The sequence below is a fragment of the Eptatretus burgeri genome, unplaced genomic scaffold (assembly GCF_056783735.1).
Source record: "Eptatretus burgeri isolate ZD-2024b unplaced genomic scaffold, Ebu_testis_v1 Ebu_testis_scaffold_340, whole genome shotgun sequence".
In the NCBI taxonomy this organism is placed as follows: domain Eukaryota; kingdom Metazoa; phylum Chordata; class Myxini; order Myxiniformes; family Myxinidae; genus Eptatretus; species Eptatretus burgeri.
The window spans coordinates 35,001-49,359 of NW_028222289.1; the positions used below are offsets into that span (position 1 = coordinate 35,001).

At 38.2% G+C, this 14,359-nt stretch overlaps 1 protein-coding gene across 1 annotated transcript in view; it reads left to right on the forward strand.

Annotated features, from left to right (window-relative positions):
- The window catches only part of LOC147007299 (uncharacterized), a 27,824-nt gene extending 14,793 nt beyond the window's left edge, over positions 1-13,031 (forward strand). Inside the window, exons 2-5 of the mRNA XM_085867396.1 lie at positions 8-208; positions 319-378; positions 12,690-12,857; positions 12,968-13,031. Of these exons, the coding sequence (XP_085723522.1) occupies positions 8-208; positions 319-378; positions 12,690-12,857; positions 12,968-13,031 (493 nt within the window). The remainder of the gene's footprint in view (positions 1-7; positions 209-318; positions 379-12,689; positions 12,858-12,967) is intronic.
- Positions 13,032-14,359: the final 1,328 nt, after the last annotated feature.

Consider the following 14,359-nt stretch of genomic DNA (forward strand, 5'->3'; position numbering starts at 1 on the left):
TTTTCAGGGAATCAACAATGAATCGCTCTCTTGGTTTTCAAGACATGAGTGTGATTTGCTCTCCCGATTCACAAGACGTTCGTGTGATTTGCTCTCCCGATTCACAAGACGTTCGTGTGATTTGCTCTCCCGATTCACAAGACGTTCGTGTGAACCAGTCATCACCATCCACAACACCGAAGAAAACCACCCTTTGGAAGCGTCTGAAGTAAATCATTTCATTTCCCTCTTTTCCACTTTTATGACCAGTTTTTGGGTACACTGTCACTCCCTCAGAAAATGTGCAGTAAATTGACTTTTCAATCTCTTTAAACTTAGGCACAAGTGCAGCAGACGTGAGAAGAAGGGGGAGGCTTATCTCAATGAGGAACACACCGTGTAAGTAAGAGAAAATATCCATTCGGAAAGTCGTGGCATGAAACGTACATCCAATAGCAATGGTATTCCTTTAAGTAATTTGACGTGAACACTGTCGTATCTTGATCACATTTAGCTTTCTATTTTCTGCATCATAGATTAGAGATTTCAGTGCTGGGCGGTTGCTTTGAGATGGTTGCACCGAGTTGTTTTGCCTGGGTTCATCCAGAATCTTGACCCAGATGTTTTTGGTCATCCTGGTGTTTTTCATGAAGCGTATCGATGTGTGTGTCATCCCATCAAAGGATGTGAAGCTGGAGGATAATAGAGTAGCAATGGGGGTGTTTTCGGTTTGGGGTTCGTGAATGACTTCGGCCACTGGTTCCTTCCGGCAAACCTCATAAGGAAGTTGTGGTTGTTGGGATCGTTACAGGAGAAGAGAAACTTCAGGGTTTTCAGAATATTTCTCAGAAAGAAGGGCAAATGGCAAGTATCGGGACGTTGTTGATCAGAGGAGGGATGCGATAAATGGAATACCACATCAACCAGACGTTTCAAAACATTCGTCTTCGTTTGCAATGATTTGATCCATAATGAAGCATGGCAGCAACTGCTTTGCATGTCACAATATTATGTCAGAATAATACTTCATCACCAATGCAATCAACATTTGCAAGTAATTTTGATAAAATCATTAGTCATATCAGTCTGTGCTGAACGAACACCATATCCATTCATTTAATCAGTTTATAACCCACTGAACGAAGCGCGAACCGAGGTTAAGCACTTGGTTCACTCTGTCTGCAGGCGTCACTCTGTGACAAAGGGATTAGTTGATTTCAATTTAATTTTACATTTTGAACACTGCAGAACACGAATCAGAAAACTTTCTTGCAGTATCGTGGTACTTTACCTCTGAATGTGGAAAATTGTAGGGAATGTCATCCTGAGCACGCATCTGCACTTCTTCTTCTTCAATCATATGTAGCAGAAGTCTGCAGGGAAGCATCATTGGCTGAGGGCATGGCTTTGGTACTTGTTGCAATGTCCTCTGCTGGTTACGGCAGTTGTTTGGAATTTGTCCACGGTCCTGGCGACAGCTCGCCCACTCTTGGTGAAGGACACCATGGCTCATTATCGTCCACCAAGGAATGCCGACAGATGGGACATCCGCTCAACGTCCATCTGAGGGAGGGCACACACATTGATGAATCGCCCTGCCTGTGATAAGTCGGGATGAGAGTTTATAGCTGGGTTGTGATGCAAACCCAGGCTAAACAGTTTAGATGTGACTATGCATTCGTCAAGAATGTTACTTCACAAAGAGATGTTCCCACAATGGAAGAGCACATAGACGTCGTAACCAGTACAAATCCGTATTTAAATACTGACGACAGTATCGATATGCAGGACTGTACAAGCTTGTGTGACTCGGCAATTAAAACTGACTGAAGAATCTGACCTGGAGGAAACAAACAGGAAGTCAGGTGGAAACGGTGGAGAAGCTCACCAGTCAAGGTCCTACCTCCTCTGAACAAATAAGACTCTTCTTTCAAAATACATACAGGAAACACAATATAAACCTGATGGAATACTTTCCAGATCTTCCGTCCTTCCCCGAATGTGCTCAGGCTATCGTACGTAAGCCTGACTTATTCGGTTTCCACGAGGCACACTGTCACCGCTTCCAAAAATTAATCGCCAAGGCGAAAAGGAATTCTAATCAACTATCCCACTTTTAATCTTATTCTTAGAAGCTATTATTTTCCTCATGGCCAGTTTCAAGAGTGGAACAATAAATGTTAATGGTGGTGGGAGTCCACTCCACAAGATCCAAATTAAACGGCTGGTTGAGGTCAATGGTCTTAACATAGCTTTGTTACAAGAGACCCATGCTGTCCGATCTGTTCAAACTCAGTGGCAACTATTTATGGACAAGGAATGTTTCTTTTGTAACAACTCCTCATCGAAGGCAGGCATCATATTTGTCTTAGGGAAACATTTTCACCCATCCTGCCTTAAATTTACAAGTATTATTTATGGACACCTTGCTTCTGTGACCTTCTCTATCAATCAGGTCAAGTTTACAATTCTCAATGTGTCTGCTCCAAGCAACAATGACGAGCGGATCTCCTTTTTTGCCAAATTGAGGAAATTCCTGCAAACACTGGATTTGCAGACATGTCTAATTATTGGTGGAGATTTTAACCATACTGTTAATTGTTCATGTGAACGAAATGAGCCGGAACCCCAACCATGTACTGCAAAAGTTTTTGCAAACATCATTGCGAAATATAATCTCCATGATATTTGGCACGTCCAGCACCCTTCTGATCTGTCTACACATGGTGTCGTTGTTTAAACAACCACATCTCACTTGCGAGGCTTGATCGCATCGATGTAAATTCTCATTTATTACATGGAGGGTATCAATCAAATATCGTGCCTTCCGGTTTCTCCGACCATTCCCGAGCTCGAGTCTTTATTCAACTCTCTAAACCAGTGGTTCTCTACCTTTTTTTGCCCCATGCAGCCTTTTCACCATATGTCAGAATGTCATTCCCCCCTTTCCAATATTGTCTGACTCAAAAGGTGCATTCCAAATAATATGCATATAATATTGAAAATCTTTTATTTTTCCTTTCCAGTATTAGGACATATACATTTACGTGGATTATTTTTATAGGAGAATTTTTCTAATCTAACAGCAATCGAAAATGTTGATGGATTTTAAAACTTGAATAAAAGTAGTGTTTTTTAATATTCATAACGAATTACTTAACAGACTAAAGTTACTGAAGCATATTTCAATAAACAAAAAGTTCAATAGAATGCCAGGGTATTGTAATTCTTTTTATTCTGATGAAGATTGCAGTCAATGAGAAACCTGTGGTTGTTTTTTCTTCACCAATTCTTGGATACGCGGAGGTGTGCTTTAAAGGGCACAACACAGGTCATTTTCAACCTCCAATCCACTTTGTTGCTTCATTTTCATTGGCAACAGAGTTGAAAAGCCTGACTCACAAAGATATGTCGAAACAAATGGAAGCATTGCATGGATAGCTTTTTCTGACACTTTTGGGAAGGAATCGCACATCAAGGGCCAAAATTATGGGATTGATTTCTCATTGAACATATCTCTTGATCCTGAATCAGTCTTCACCTCCAGAAATTCATCTTGACAATGATCAGGAACTTTTTCAACTGACAATTTAAATGGATTTCACACTAAATCCAACTCCTTATCACTGAGTTCAGGAAAATGTCGGCTGAATTCATTTTCCAATGCTGTCAAATGTTGCAAAATTTCATTTTTTGCAAATTCTGGAAGCACTTGGTCTTCACCACCAGCAACAAGAATTGATGACAGTTTCTCAAACATTGCAACATTTTTGATCTTGACCTTTCTCTTCCAATTTTCCAGATTGCTCATGAAAGCTTCCAAGGAATCCATGTATTTTATGATGTTTGTATTCCTTCCTTGCATCTGAAGATTCAGTTTATTCAGCTGCTCAAAAATGTCAACCAAATAGGCAAGATGCATGATCCATTCCTCATCATCCAGCCAGACAAAAAATAGCATCTTACCCTGAACTTCAAAAAATAATTTCAGCTCATCTCGAAGCTCAAATACTCGCTCAGTTACATTTCCTTTTGAAAGCCACTGAACATTTGTGTGGAAAAGAAGCAAATGATGGCCTGCATCCATGTCAATACATAACTGTTTGAAAAGTCATGAGTTGAGAGCTCCTCCTTTGACAAAATGCACAATTTGAATTGTTTGATCCAAAACCTTCCCGAGTGGAGCTGGAAGTGTTTTTGAGGCCAGTGTCTGACGTTGGATCAGACAATGAATGCCTTTCACTTTTGGAGCTCGCTTTTTCACACAAACTTGAAATCCGGATTTTGTCGCCAACATAGCTGGTGCTCCATCTGAACAGCACCCACAGACATTATCCCACAAAAGATTTTCTGATTCAAAGAAAGATGAAACCTTATCCAAAATATCTGAGGCCTTGGGAGTTGCTTCAAGAGGAGAACAAAAGAGGAACTCATCTTTAATGAACCTGAGTGAACATATCTTGCAAACACCAGCAACTGGGAACACGATGCCACATCAATCGATTCATAAAGTTGAATTGAAAATAAGCCAAATGCTGCAGACTTGATCTCCTGCACAACTTGATCCTTCATGTCAATGGCCACGTTGCTGATCCTCCTTTGAACAGTATTGTTTGATCGTGAAACTGCTGCAATTTTTTTTTTTCTCCAAACCATTTCCCAACACAATTTCCACCATTTTGAGAGCACAAGGTTTGATCAGTTTCCCCAATTGTATGTGGTTTTTTTCTGCTTTGCTGTCTCCATTGCGACGACATGAGAAGCTTCAATAACCTTTTGGTTCATGTGTTGGAATGCCCCTGTTGAATCCAGCTTCATCTTTTCGAGAGCATTCCCATGACGTTCAAAAAAGCTTTTGTCCTTGTCCTTGTGTTGAGGATGAACATTCTGCAAAAGTTGCTTCAACTTTGTTGGTTTCATCGAATCATTTGACAAAGTTGGCTACAAATAACACATTGAGGCCTTTCTTCTCCATTGATGATGATGGATGTGAATCCATATTGAATATATGAATCATCGTACCCTCCTTTTTGACACTCATGATGGGCTCCAAATTCTGTGAATAAAAAACAAGAATAAGTCAAAGATAACTATAAATGGAATATTTAGACAGATAAAAAAGTGAAATATGTATCTTTATTTTTAATTTAATCTGACATTCAATAAACTTTATTGAATGTCACAGATTAAATTAAAAACAAACTACAATTCTACAGATTGTACATAATCTACAGGACATCACACCTTAATCAATAAAGTGTGATGTCTTGCAGATTATGTACAATCTGTAGAATTGTAGTTTGCAGAAAGATCAATATTCCAACAGTTTGAGTCTGCCAATCTGTGGTCCCAATTCCCTCCTGAAACCCTGGAATTTCCCCCCTGGTTGAGAACCCCTGCTCTAAACCATGTCCAGGGAGCTCTCATTGGAAATTCAACAACAGTTTACTAGAAAACCTCAACTTCATTCAGGCCTTTGAATCCTTCTGGACGGCTCTCCGAGACCAGGAGTTAAACTGTCCCGTTAACCCGCTGATATGGTGGGATTTAGTAAAAACCCAAATTAAACGTTTCTGTCAACAGTATCAGTTTTTCTCAACAAGGGCTGACCATGAAATAAAGAAATTATTGCAGTTGGAGATTTTACATCTCCAACGGGTCATCGGACAAAATAATAGTAACATACAAAAAACCTTAAATGAGAAATAGTCCTTATTAAAGGAAATAACTGAGAGGAATGCACATGGTCTGGCGCCTTCGTTCGGATGAGGGTGTGACACCTGAATGAGGCAGACGTACCAACCAAGTACTTATTTCCCTTGGACAAACGTCTTCCCAGTAAGCAGCTTTCTCAGCTGCGATTGGTAGATTCATCCATTAACTTTACACAATCAGCAATCAAACTTTTTGCGAAGGAATACTTTTCGAAAATATATTCAATGGAACAAATAAATCCTTTCAGTGTCGCCTCTATATCCGTAGGCCTGCCAGTGTTGTGTGAAAATGGGCGTTCTCAACTGGAAAGACCCATTACTTTGGATGAACTTGGCACTGCCCGGCATGGCCTTGCCATTGGGAAAACACCTGGTTTGGATGGACATAGAACCGAATTCTACAGGAACTTTTGGCACTTATTGGATCCAGATCTCATGAACACTTTGAATGCAAGCTGCCAGCTTGGAGAGCTACCTCAGAGTTGCTGACGAACTCTTCTTACCCTCATCCCCAAAAAGGGAGACATGTTGTGTGTTGAAAATTGGCGTCCTATCTCCCTGTTATGTATGAGTGATAAGATATTTTCAAAAACCCTGGCATCGCGACTTACTCCTCATCTATCCTCGATGTTGAAGGAAGACCAATGTTACTGTGTCCCAAAACGTTCCATCAATGACATCTCCCTTGTGAGAGACATCATTGAACTGTGCAAGGAAAACCCTAAAAATTTAGGACTTCTCCTTGATCAGGAGAAAGCCTTTGACCATGTTGACCATCAGTACCTTTTTGAAGTGCTTGAGCAGTTTGGACTTGGTTCGACCTGCATCTCTTATATTAAAATACTATATAATAATATTTCTCATGTGCTTAAGATAAACAATGAACTTGTTACACCTTTGTCTGTTAACAGGGGAATTAGACTTGTGAGGTTGTCCTCTTTCTGGGTTGCTGTATGCTCTCTCCATCGAACCCTTACTGGTTTATTTGCGCTGTAGACTAACAGGGTTTACTTTGTCCCAGCTTGAACGGCCCATCAAGATACTGGCATACGCCGATGACGTATGTGTACTCGTGCAAGATAACAATGATATTATCATTTGTTATTGTTTATCCTTATTCGAAAAGGCTTCTTCAGCCAAAGTAAATTGGAACAAAACGAGCGCCCTTTGGCTCAGCCCGTTGTGATCATTGGCACCAAGACTTCCGGCTCCACTGGCATGGGCCAACGATGGTGTGAAATACCTCGGAGTGTTCTTCGGTAATAATACCACAGTAGCAAAGAATTGGGCTGGTCTGCTCAAGTTTGTTGAGGGTAAACTGCAAAAATGGAAAGGTCTGATCACACAACTGTCATATCGTGGAAGGGTCTTGGTCATCAACACACTGGTGGCCTCTACCTGATGGCACAGGTTCTTCGTGCTGCATCCTCCAGCGGTGTTGCTTCAACATCTCCAGAAGTGATTTGTGTCTTTTTCTGTGATGGTAAACATTGGCTGCGACCTGGGGTCCTCAGTTTACCACTGACCGATGGAGGCCAAGGCCTGGTCGACATAAAGAGCCGGCTAATGGCCTTTCAACTGTCGGTTGCTCTTCGCATGCTATACACGTGACCCTCTCCACCATGGGTCAACGTCGTTCGTCAACTTTTGCAAAAGGCTGGGAGACACGGCCATGACCACTCTCTTTTCCTGATGAACCTTTCCAAAATCGACACATCTCCTCTCTCTGGTTTATATCAGAGCATGCTAAATGCGTGGCAAGCTCTGACAACAACAAGAGCGACACATTCTTACACGAAGCAAATGTTTCTGGAAGAACCTTTGTCCTGCAATTCCTTTTTCCAGGATATGCCTGCTGATCGGTGTTTTATTCAACACTTTCCCGATAAGGGAGTTAAATCTGTCGCAGATCTTCGCAGCCCAAACGGCAGTTGGATCGGAGCTGATCCATTAACAAGCCTGATCGGTGTGCGATACTCTCGAATTGTTGCATGCATATAATGTTGTGTGCTTTGGACATACACACATGCATATAATGTTGTGTGCTTTGCTTGCACCTGCTTGGGAGCAGGACCAGCAGAGCAATGAACAAAATACACATCGAATACCTTCTCTCTCTACCTTTCCTGAACTCGGATGTGTTTTTTTTCTCTTGCCAGCTCTCTTCCTTGCCCCCCTTTTAACGGAGGCTTCATTGGCCTTCCCAAACAAAAAGGCCTTCATTTAGGTTGTGTAAAATTTCTTTCACATCGGCAAACAACATAGCAGAGGGTTCGATGGAGAGACCTCTTAACTTGTTCTCCCCCTTATTTTCCGAACTGGGAAGGTTTTTCGAACCCTACTGTACCGCCATGACATGGTGACCTCCAATGGAGACCAGTACACTGGATCCTTCCTTGTAATCACTTGTTACACCGTTTTTCAAATCTTCTGGTGGATGAATGTCCCATTTGTAAGAAGTCTGAAAACCTTTTTCACATCTATGTTGAATGCCAACGGTTGGCACATTTATTCATCTTACTTCGGAATTGTTTTGTGAGGTTTGGTTTGTTTTTAACACTTATGTGTTCATTCATGGATTGGATATCCCACACAAAAATTCCAATGCTGTGTAAGCCAATTTCCTGCTTGCTCAGGCAAAGATGGCAGTATATAAGTCAAGGAAATGAAAACTTGATGGTGTTGGAGTAAATGATGAAGATGCTTTGTTTTTGTTTTTGTTTGCGGGGGGGTGAGAGTGGCATGTGAGGATGTGGTGGTTGTGTGGGGGAGGGGTAAAGGCATTTTGTTAGTTTTGCAAAGGGGAGGACAAATTGGTCCATCAGCAAAGCAACAGCGAGGCGACAGAGCGACATATATAAATCACAAACACTTGCTCCGTGTGGACTTTCTTTGCATAATTTTTTTTTTTGCATTCTCCGTGGGGTAAATGCAGGTATTTATACATTCTCTATGTAGTACATGTTGGTATTTTTACATTCTCTATGTAGTAAATGCAAGTATTTATACATTCTCTACGTGGTAAATGCAGGTATTTATACATTCTCTACGTGGTAAATGCAGGTATTTATACATTCTCCGTGTGGTAAATGCAGGTATTTATACATTCTCTATGTGGTAAATGCAGGTATTTATACATTCTCCGTGTGGTCAATGCAGGTATTTATACATTCTCTATGTAGTAAATGTTGGTATGTTTACATTCTCTATGTAGTAAATGTTGGTATTTATACATTCTCCGTGTGGTCAATGCAGGTATTTATACATTCTCTATGTAGTAAATGTTGGTATGTTTACATTCTCTATGTAGTAAATGTTGGTATTTTTACATTCTCTATGTAATAAATGTTGGTATTTTTACATTCTCCGTGTGGTAAATGCAGGTATTTATACATTCTCTATGTAGTACATGTTGGTATTTTTACATTCTCTATGTAGTAAATGCAAGGATTTATACATTCTCTATGTGGTAAATGCAGGTATTTATACATTCTCCGTGTGGTAAATGGAGGTATTTATACATTCTCTATGTGGTAAATGCAGGTATTTATACATTCTCCGTGTGGTCAATGCAGGTATTTATACATTCTCTATGTAGTAAATGTTGGTATGTTTACATTCTCTATGTAGTAAATGTTGGTATTTTTACATTCTCTATGTAGTAAATGTTGGTATTTTTACATTCTCCGTGTGGTAAATGCAGCTATTTATACATTCTCTATGTAGTAAATGTTGGTATTTTTACATTCTCTATGAGGTAAATGCAAGTGTTTATACATTCTCTATGTGGTAAATGCAGGTATTTATACATTCTCCGTGTGATAAATGCAGGTATTTATACATTCTCTATGTAGTAAATGTTGGTATTTTTACATTCTCTATGTAGTAAATGTTGGTATTTTTACATTCTCTATGTAGTAAATGTTGGTATTTATACATTCTCCGTGTGATAAATGCAGGTATTTATACATTCTCTATGTAGTAAATGTTGGTATTTTTACATTCTCTATGTAGTAAATGTTGGTATTTTTACATTCTCTATGTAGTAAATGTTGGTATTTTTACATTCTCTATGTAGTAAATGTTGGTATTTTTACATTCTCCGTGTGCTAAATGCAGGTATTTATACATTCTCTATGTAGTAAATGATGGTATTTATACATTCTCTATGTAGTAAATGTTGGCATTTTTACATTCTCTATGTAGTAAATGATGGTATTTATGCATTCTCTATGTAGTACATGTTGGTATTTTTACATTCTCTATGTAGTAAATGATGGTATTTATACATTCTCTATGTAGTAAATGTTGGTATTTTTACATTCTCCGTGTGCTAAATGCAGGTATTTATACATTCTCTCTGAAGTAAATGTTGGTATTTTTACATTCTCCGTGTGCTAAATGCAGGTATTTATACATTCTCTGTGTGGTAAATGTTGATATTTTTACATTCTCGATGTAGTAAATGTTGGTATTTTTACATTTTCTATGTAGTAAATGTTGGTATTTTTACATTCTCTATGTAGTAAATGTTGGTATTTTTACATTCTCCGTGTGCTAAATGCAGGTATTTATACATTCTCTATGTAGTAAATGTTGGTATTTTTACATTCTCTATGTTGTAAATGATGGTATTTATACATTCTCAATGTAGTACATGTTGATATTTTTACATTCTCTATGTAGTAAATGTTGGTATTTTTACATTCTCTATGTAGTAAATGTTGGTATTTTTACATTCTCCGTGTGCTAAATGCAGGTATTTATACATTCTCTATGTAGTAAATGTTGGTATTTTTACATTCTCTATGTAGTAAATGATGGTATTTATACATTCTCAATGTAGTACATGTTGGTATTTTTACATTCTCTATGTAGTAAATGTTGGTATTTTTACATTCTCTATGTAGTAAATGTTGGTATTTATACATTCTCCGTGTGATAAATGCAGGTATTTATACATTCTCTATGTAGTAAATGTTGGTATTTTTACATTCTCTATGTAGTAAATGTTGGTATTTTTACATTCTCTATGTAGTAAATGTTGGTATTTTTACATTCTCTATGTAGTAAATGTTGGTATTTTTACATTCTCCGTGTGCTAAATGCAGGTATTTATACATTCTCTATGTAGTAAATGATGGTATTTATACATTCTCTATGTAGTAAATGTTGGCATTTTTACATTCTCTATGTAGTAAATGATGGTATTTATGCATTCTCTATGTAGTACATGTTGGTATTTTTACATTCTCTATGTAGTAAATGATGGTATTTATACATTCTCTATGTAGTAAATGTTGGTATTTTTACATTCTCCGTGTGCTAAATGCAGGTATTTATACATTCTCTCTGAAGTAAATGTTGGTATTTTTACATTCTCCGTGTGCTAAATGCAGGTATTTATACATTCTCTGTGTGGTAAATGTTGATATTTTTACATTCTCGATGTAGTAAATGTTGGTATTTTTACATTTTCTATGTAGTAAATGTTGGTATTTTTACATTCTCTATGTAGTAAATGTTGGTATTTTTACATTCTCCGTGTGCTAAATGCAGGTATTTATACATTCTCTATGTAGTAAATGTTGGTATTTTTACATTCTCTATGTTGTAAATGATGGTATTTATACATTCTCAATGTAGTACATGTTGATATTTTTACATTCTCTATGTAGTAAATGTTGGTATTTTTACATTCTCTATGTAGTAAATGTTGGTATTTTTACATTCTCCGTGTGCTAAATGCAGGTATTTATACATTCTCTATGTAGTAAATGTTGGTATTTTTACATTCTCTATGTAGTAAATGATGGTATTTATACATTCTCAATGTAGTACATGTTGGTATTTTTACATTCTCTATGTAGTAAATGTTGGTATTTTTACATTCTCTATGTAGTAAATGTTGGTATTTTTACATTCTCCGTGTGCTAAATGCAGGTATTTATGCATTCTCTATGTAGTAAATGTTGGTATTTTTACATTCTCTATGTAGTAAATGATGGTATTTATACATTCACTATGTAGTAAATGTTGGCATTTTTACATTCTCGATGTAGTAAATGATGGTATTTATACATTCTCTATGTAGTACATGTTGGTATTTTTACATTCTCTATGTAGTAAATGATGGTATTTATACATTCTCTATGTAGTAAATGTTGGTATTTTTACATTCTCCGTGTGCTAAATGCAGGTGTTTATACATTCTCTATGAAGTAAATGTTGGTATTTTTACATTCTCTATGTAGTAAATGTTGGTATTTTTACATTCTCCGTGTGCTAAATGCAGGTATTTATACATTCTCTGTGTGGTAAATGTTGATATTTTTACATTCTCTCTGTAGTAAATGATGGTATTTATACATTCTCTATGTAGTAAATGTTGGTATTTTTACATTCTCCGTGTGGACTTTCTTTACATAATTTTTTTTTGCATTCTCCGTGTGGTAAATGCAGGTATTTATACATTCTCTCTGTAGTAAATGTTGGTATTTATACATTCTCTATGTCGGAAATGTTGGTATTTATACCTTCTCTATGTGGTAAATATTGGTATTTTTACATTCTCCATGTGGTAAATGATGGTGTTTTTACATTCTCCATGTAGTAAATGATGGCATTTTTACATTATCCATGTAGTAAATGATGGTATTTTTACATTATCCATGCAGTAAATGTTGGTATTTTTACATTATCCATGTAGTAAGTGTTGGTATTTTTACATTCTCCATGTGGTAAATGGTGGTCTTTTTACATTCTCCATGTAGTAAATGTTGGTATTTTTACATTCTCCTTGTGGTAAATGGTGGTCTTTTTACATTCTCTATGCAGTAAGTGTTGGTATTTTTACATTCTCCTTGTGGTAAATGATGGTCTTTTTACATTTTTAATATCATTTCTATCATTCTATTTTTGCATTTTTTACATTTGTTGTAAATTAATTGGATTTAAGAGGTTTTTTTTGGATTTAAGAAGAGTGTTCTTTTTTAGGGAATCAACAATGAATCGCTCTCTTGGTTTTCAAGAAATGAGTGTGATTTGCTCTCCCGGTTCACAAGACGTTGGTGTTATTTGCTCTCCCGATTCACAAGACGTTCGTGTGAAACAGTCATCACCATCCACAACACCGAAGAAAACCACCCTTTGGAAGCGTCTGAAGTAAATTATTTCATTTCCCTCTTCTTCACTTTTATGACCAGTTTTGGGGTACACTGTCACTCCCTCACAAAATGTGAAGTAAATTGACTTTTCAATCTCTTTCAACTTAGGCACAAGTGCAGCAGACGTGAGAAGAAGGGGGAGGCTTGCAGCAATGAGGAACACACCGTGTAAGTAAGAGAAAATATCCATTCGGAAAGTCGTGGCATGAAACGTACATCCAATAGCAATGGTATTCCTTTAAGTAATTTGACGTGAACACTGTCGTATCTTGATCACATTTAGCTTTCTATTTTCTGTTTCATAGATTAGAGATTTCAGTGCTGGGCGGTTGCTTTGAGATGGTTGCACCGAGTTGTTTTACTTGGTTCCATCCAGAATCTTGACCCAGATGTTTTTGCTCATCCTGGTGTTTTTCTTGAAGGGCATCGATGTGTGTGTCATCCCATCAAAAGATGTGAAGATGGTGGACCATCTCGTAGCACTGGGGGTGTTTTTCGGGTTGTGGTTCGTGAATGACTTCGGCCACTGGTTCTTTCCGGCAAACCTCATAAGGAAGTTGGGGTTGTTGGGATAGTTACAGGAGAAGAGAAGCTTTAGGGTTTTCAGAATATTTCTCAGAAAGAAGGGCAAATGGCAAGTATCGGGACGTTGTTGATCAGAGGAGGGATGCGATACATGGAATACCACATCAACCAGACGTTTCAAAACATTCGTCTTCGTTTGCAATGATTTGATCCATTATGAAGCATGGCAGCAACTGCTTTGCATGTCACAATATTATGTCAGAATAATACTTCACCACCAATGCAGTCAACATATGCAAGTAATTTTGAGGAAATCATTAATCATATAATTCCTGTGCTTCACAAACACTATATCCATTCATTTAATGTTTATCACCCACCGAACGAAGCGCAAACCAAGGTTACGCACTTGGTTCACGCTGTCTGTCTAAACACGTCACTCTCTGACAGAGGAATTGCTTGATTTCAGTTTAGTTTTACATTTTGAACACTGTAGAACACGAATCGGAAAACTTTCTTGCAGTATTGCAGTACTTTCGCTCTGAATGTGGAAAAGTATATGGAATGTCATCCTGAGCACGCATCTGCACTACTTCTTCTTTTTCTTCAATCATGTGCAGCACAAGGCTGCATCATTGGCTGAGGGCACGGCTGTGCTGCTTGTTGCAATGTCCTCTGCTGGTCATGGCAGGAATTTGGAATTTTTCCACGGTGCGGGTGATAGCTCGCCGACTCTTCATGAAGGACACAATGGGATCGTTCACGTCCACCAAGGTATCCTGGCAGATGAGACGCCCGCTCAACATCCATCCGAGGGACCCTTTTTTCTCCTTGTATGGGAGGCTTCTCCTGGGAGAAGCTTCATGTGCAAGACGTCTGCATCTTCTTCCTCCATCCTTGCCTGTCTTGGTGCTCTCATGAGCCTCTCCTGGTACTCTCACGGTGGACTCTCCCATCTCCACTCACATGCACACC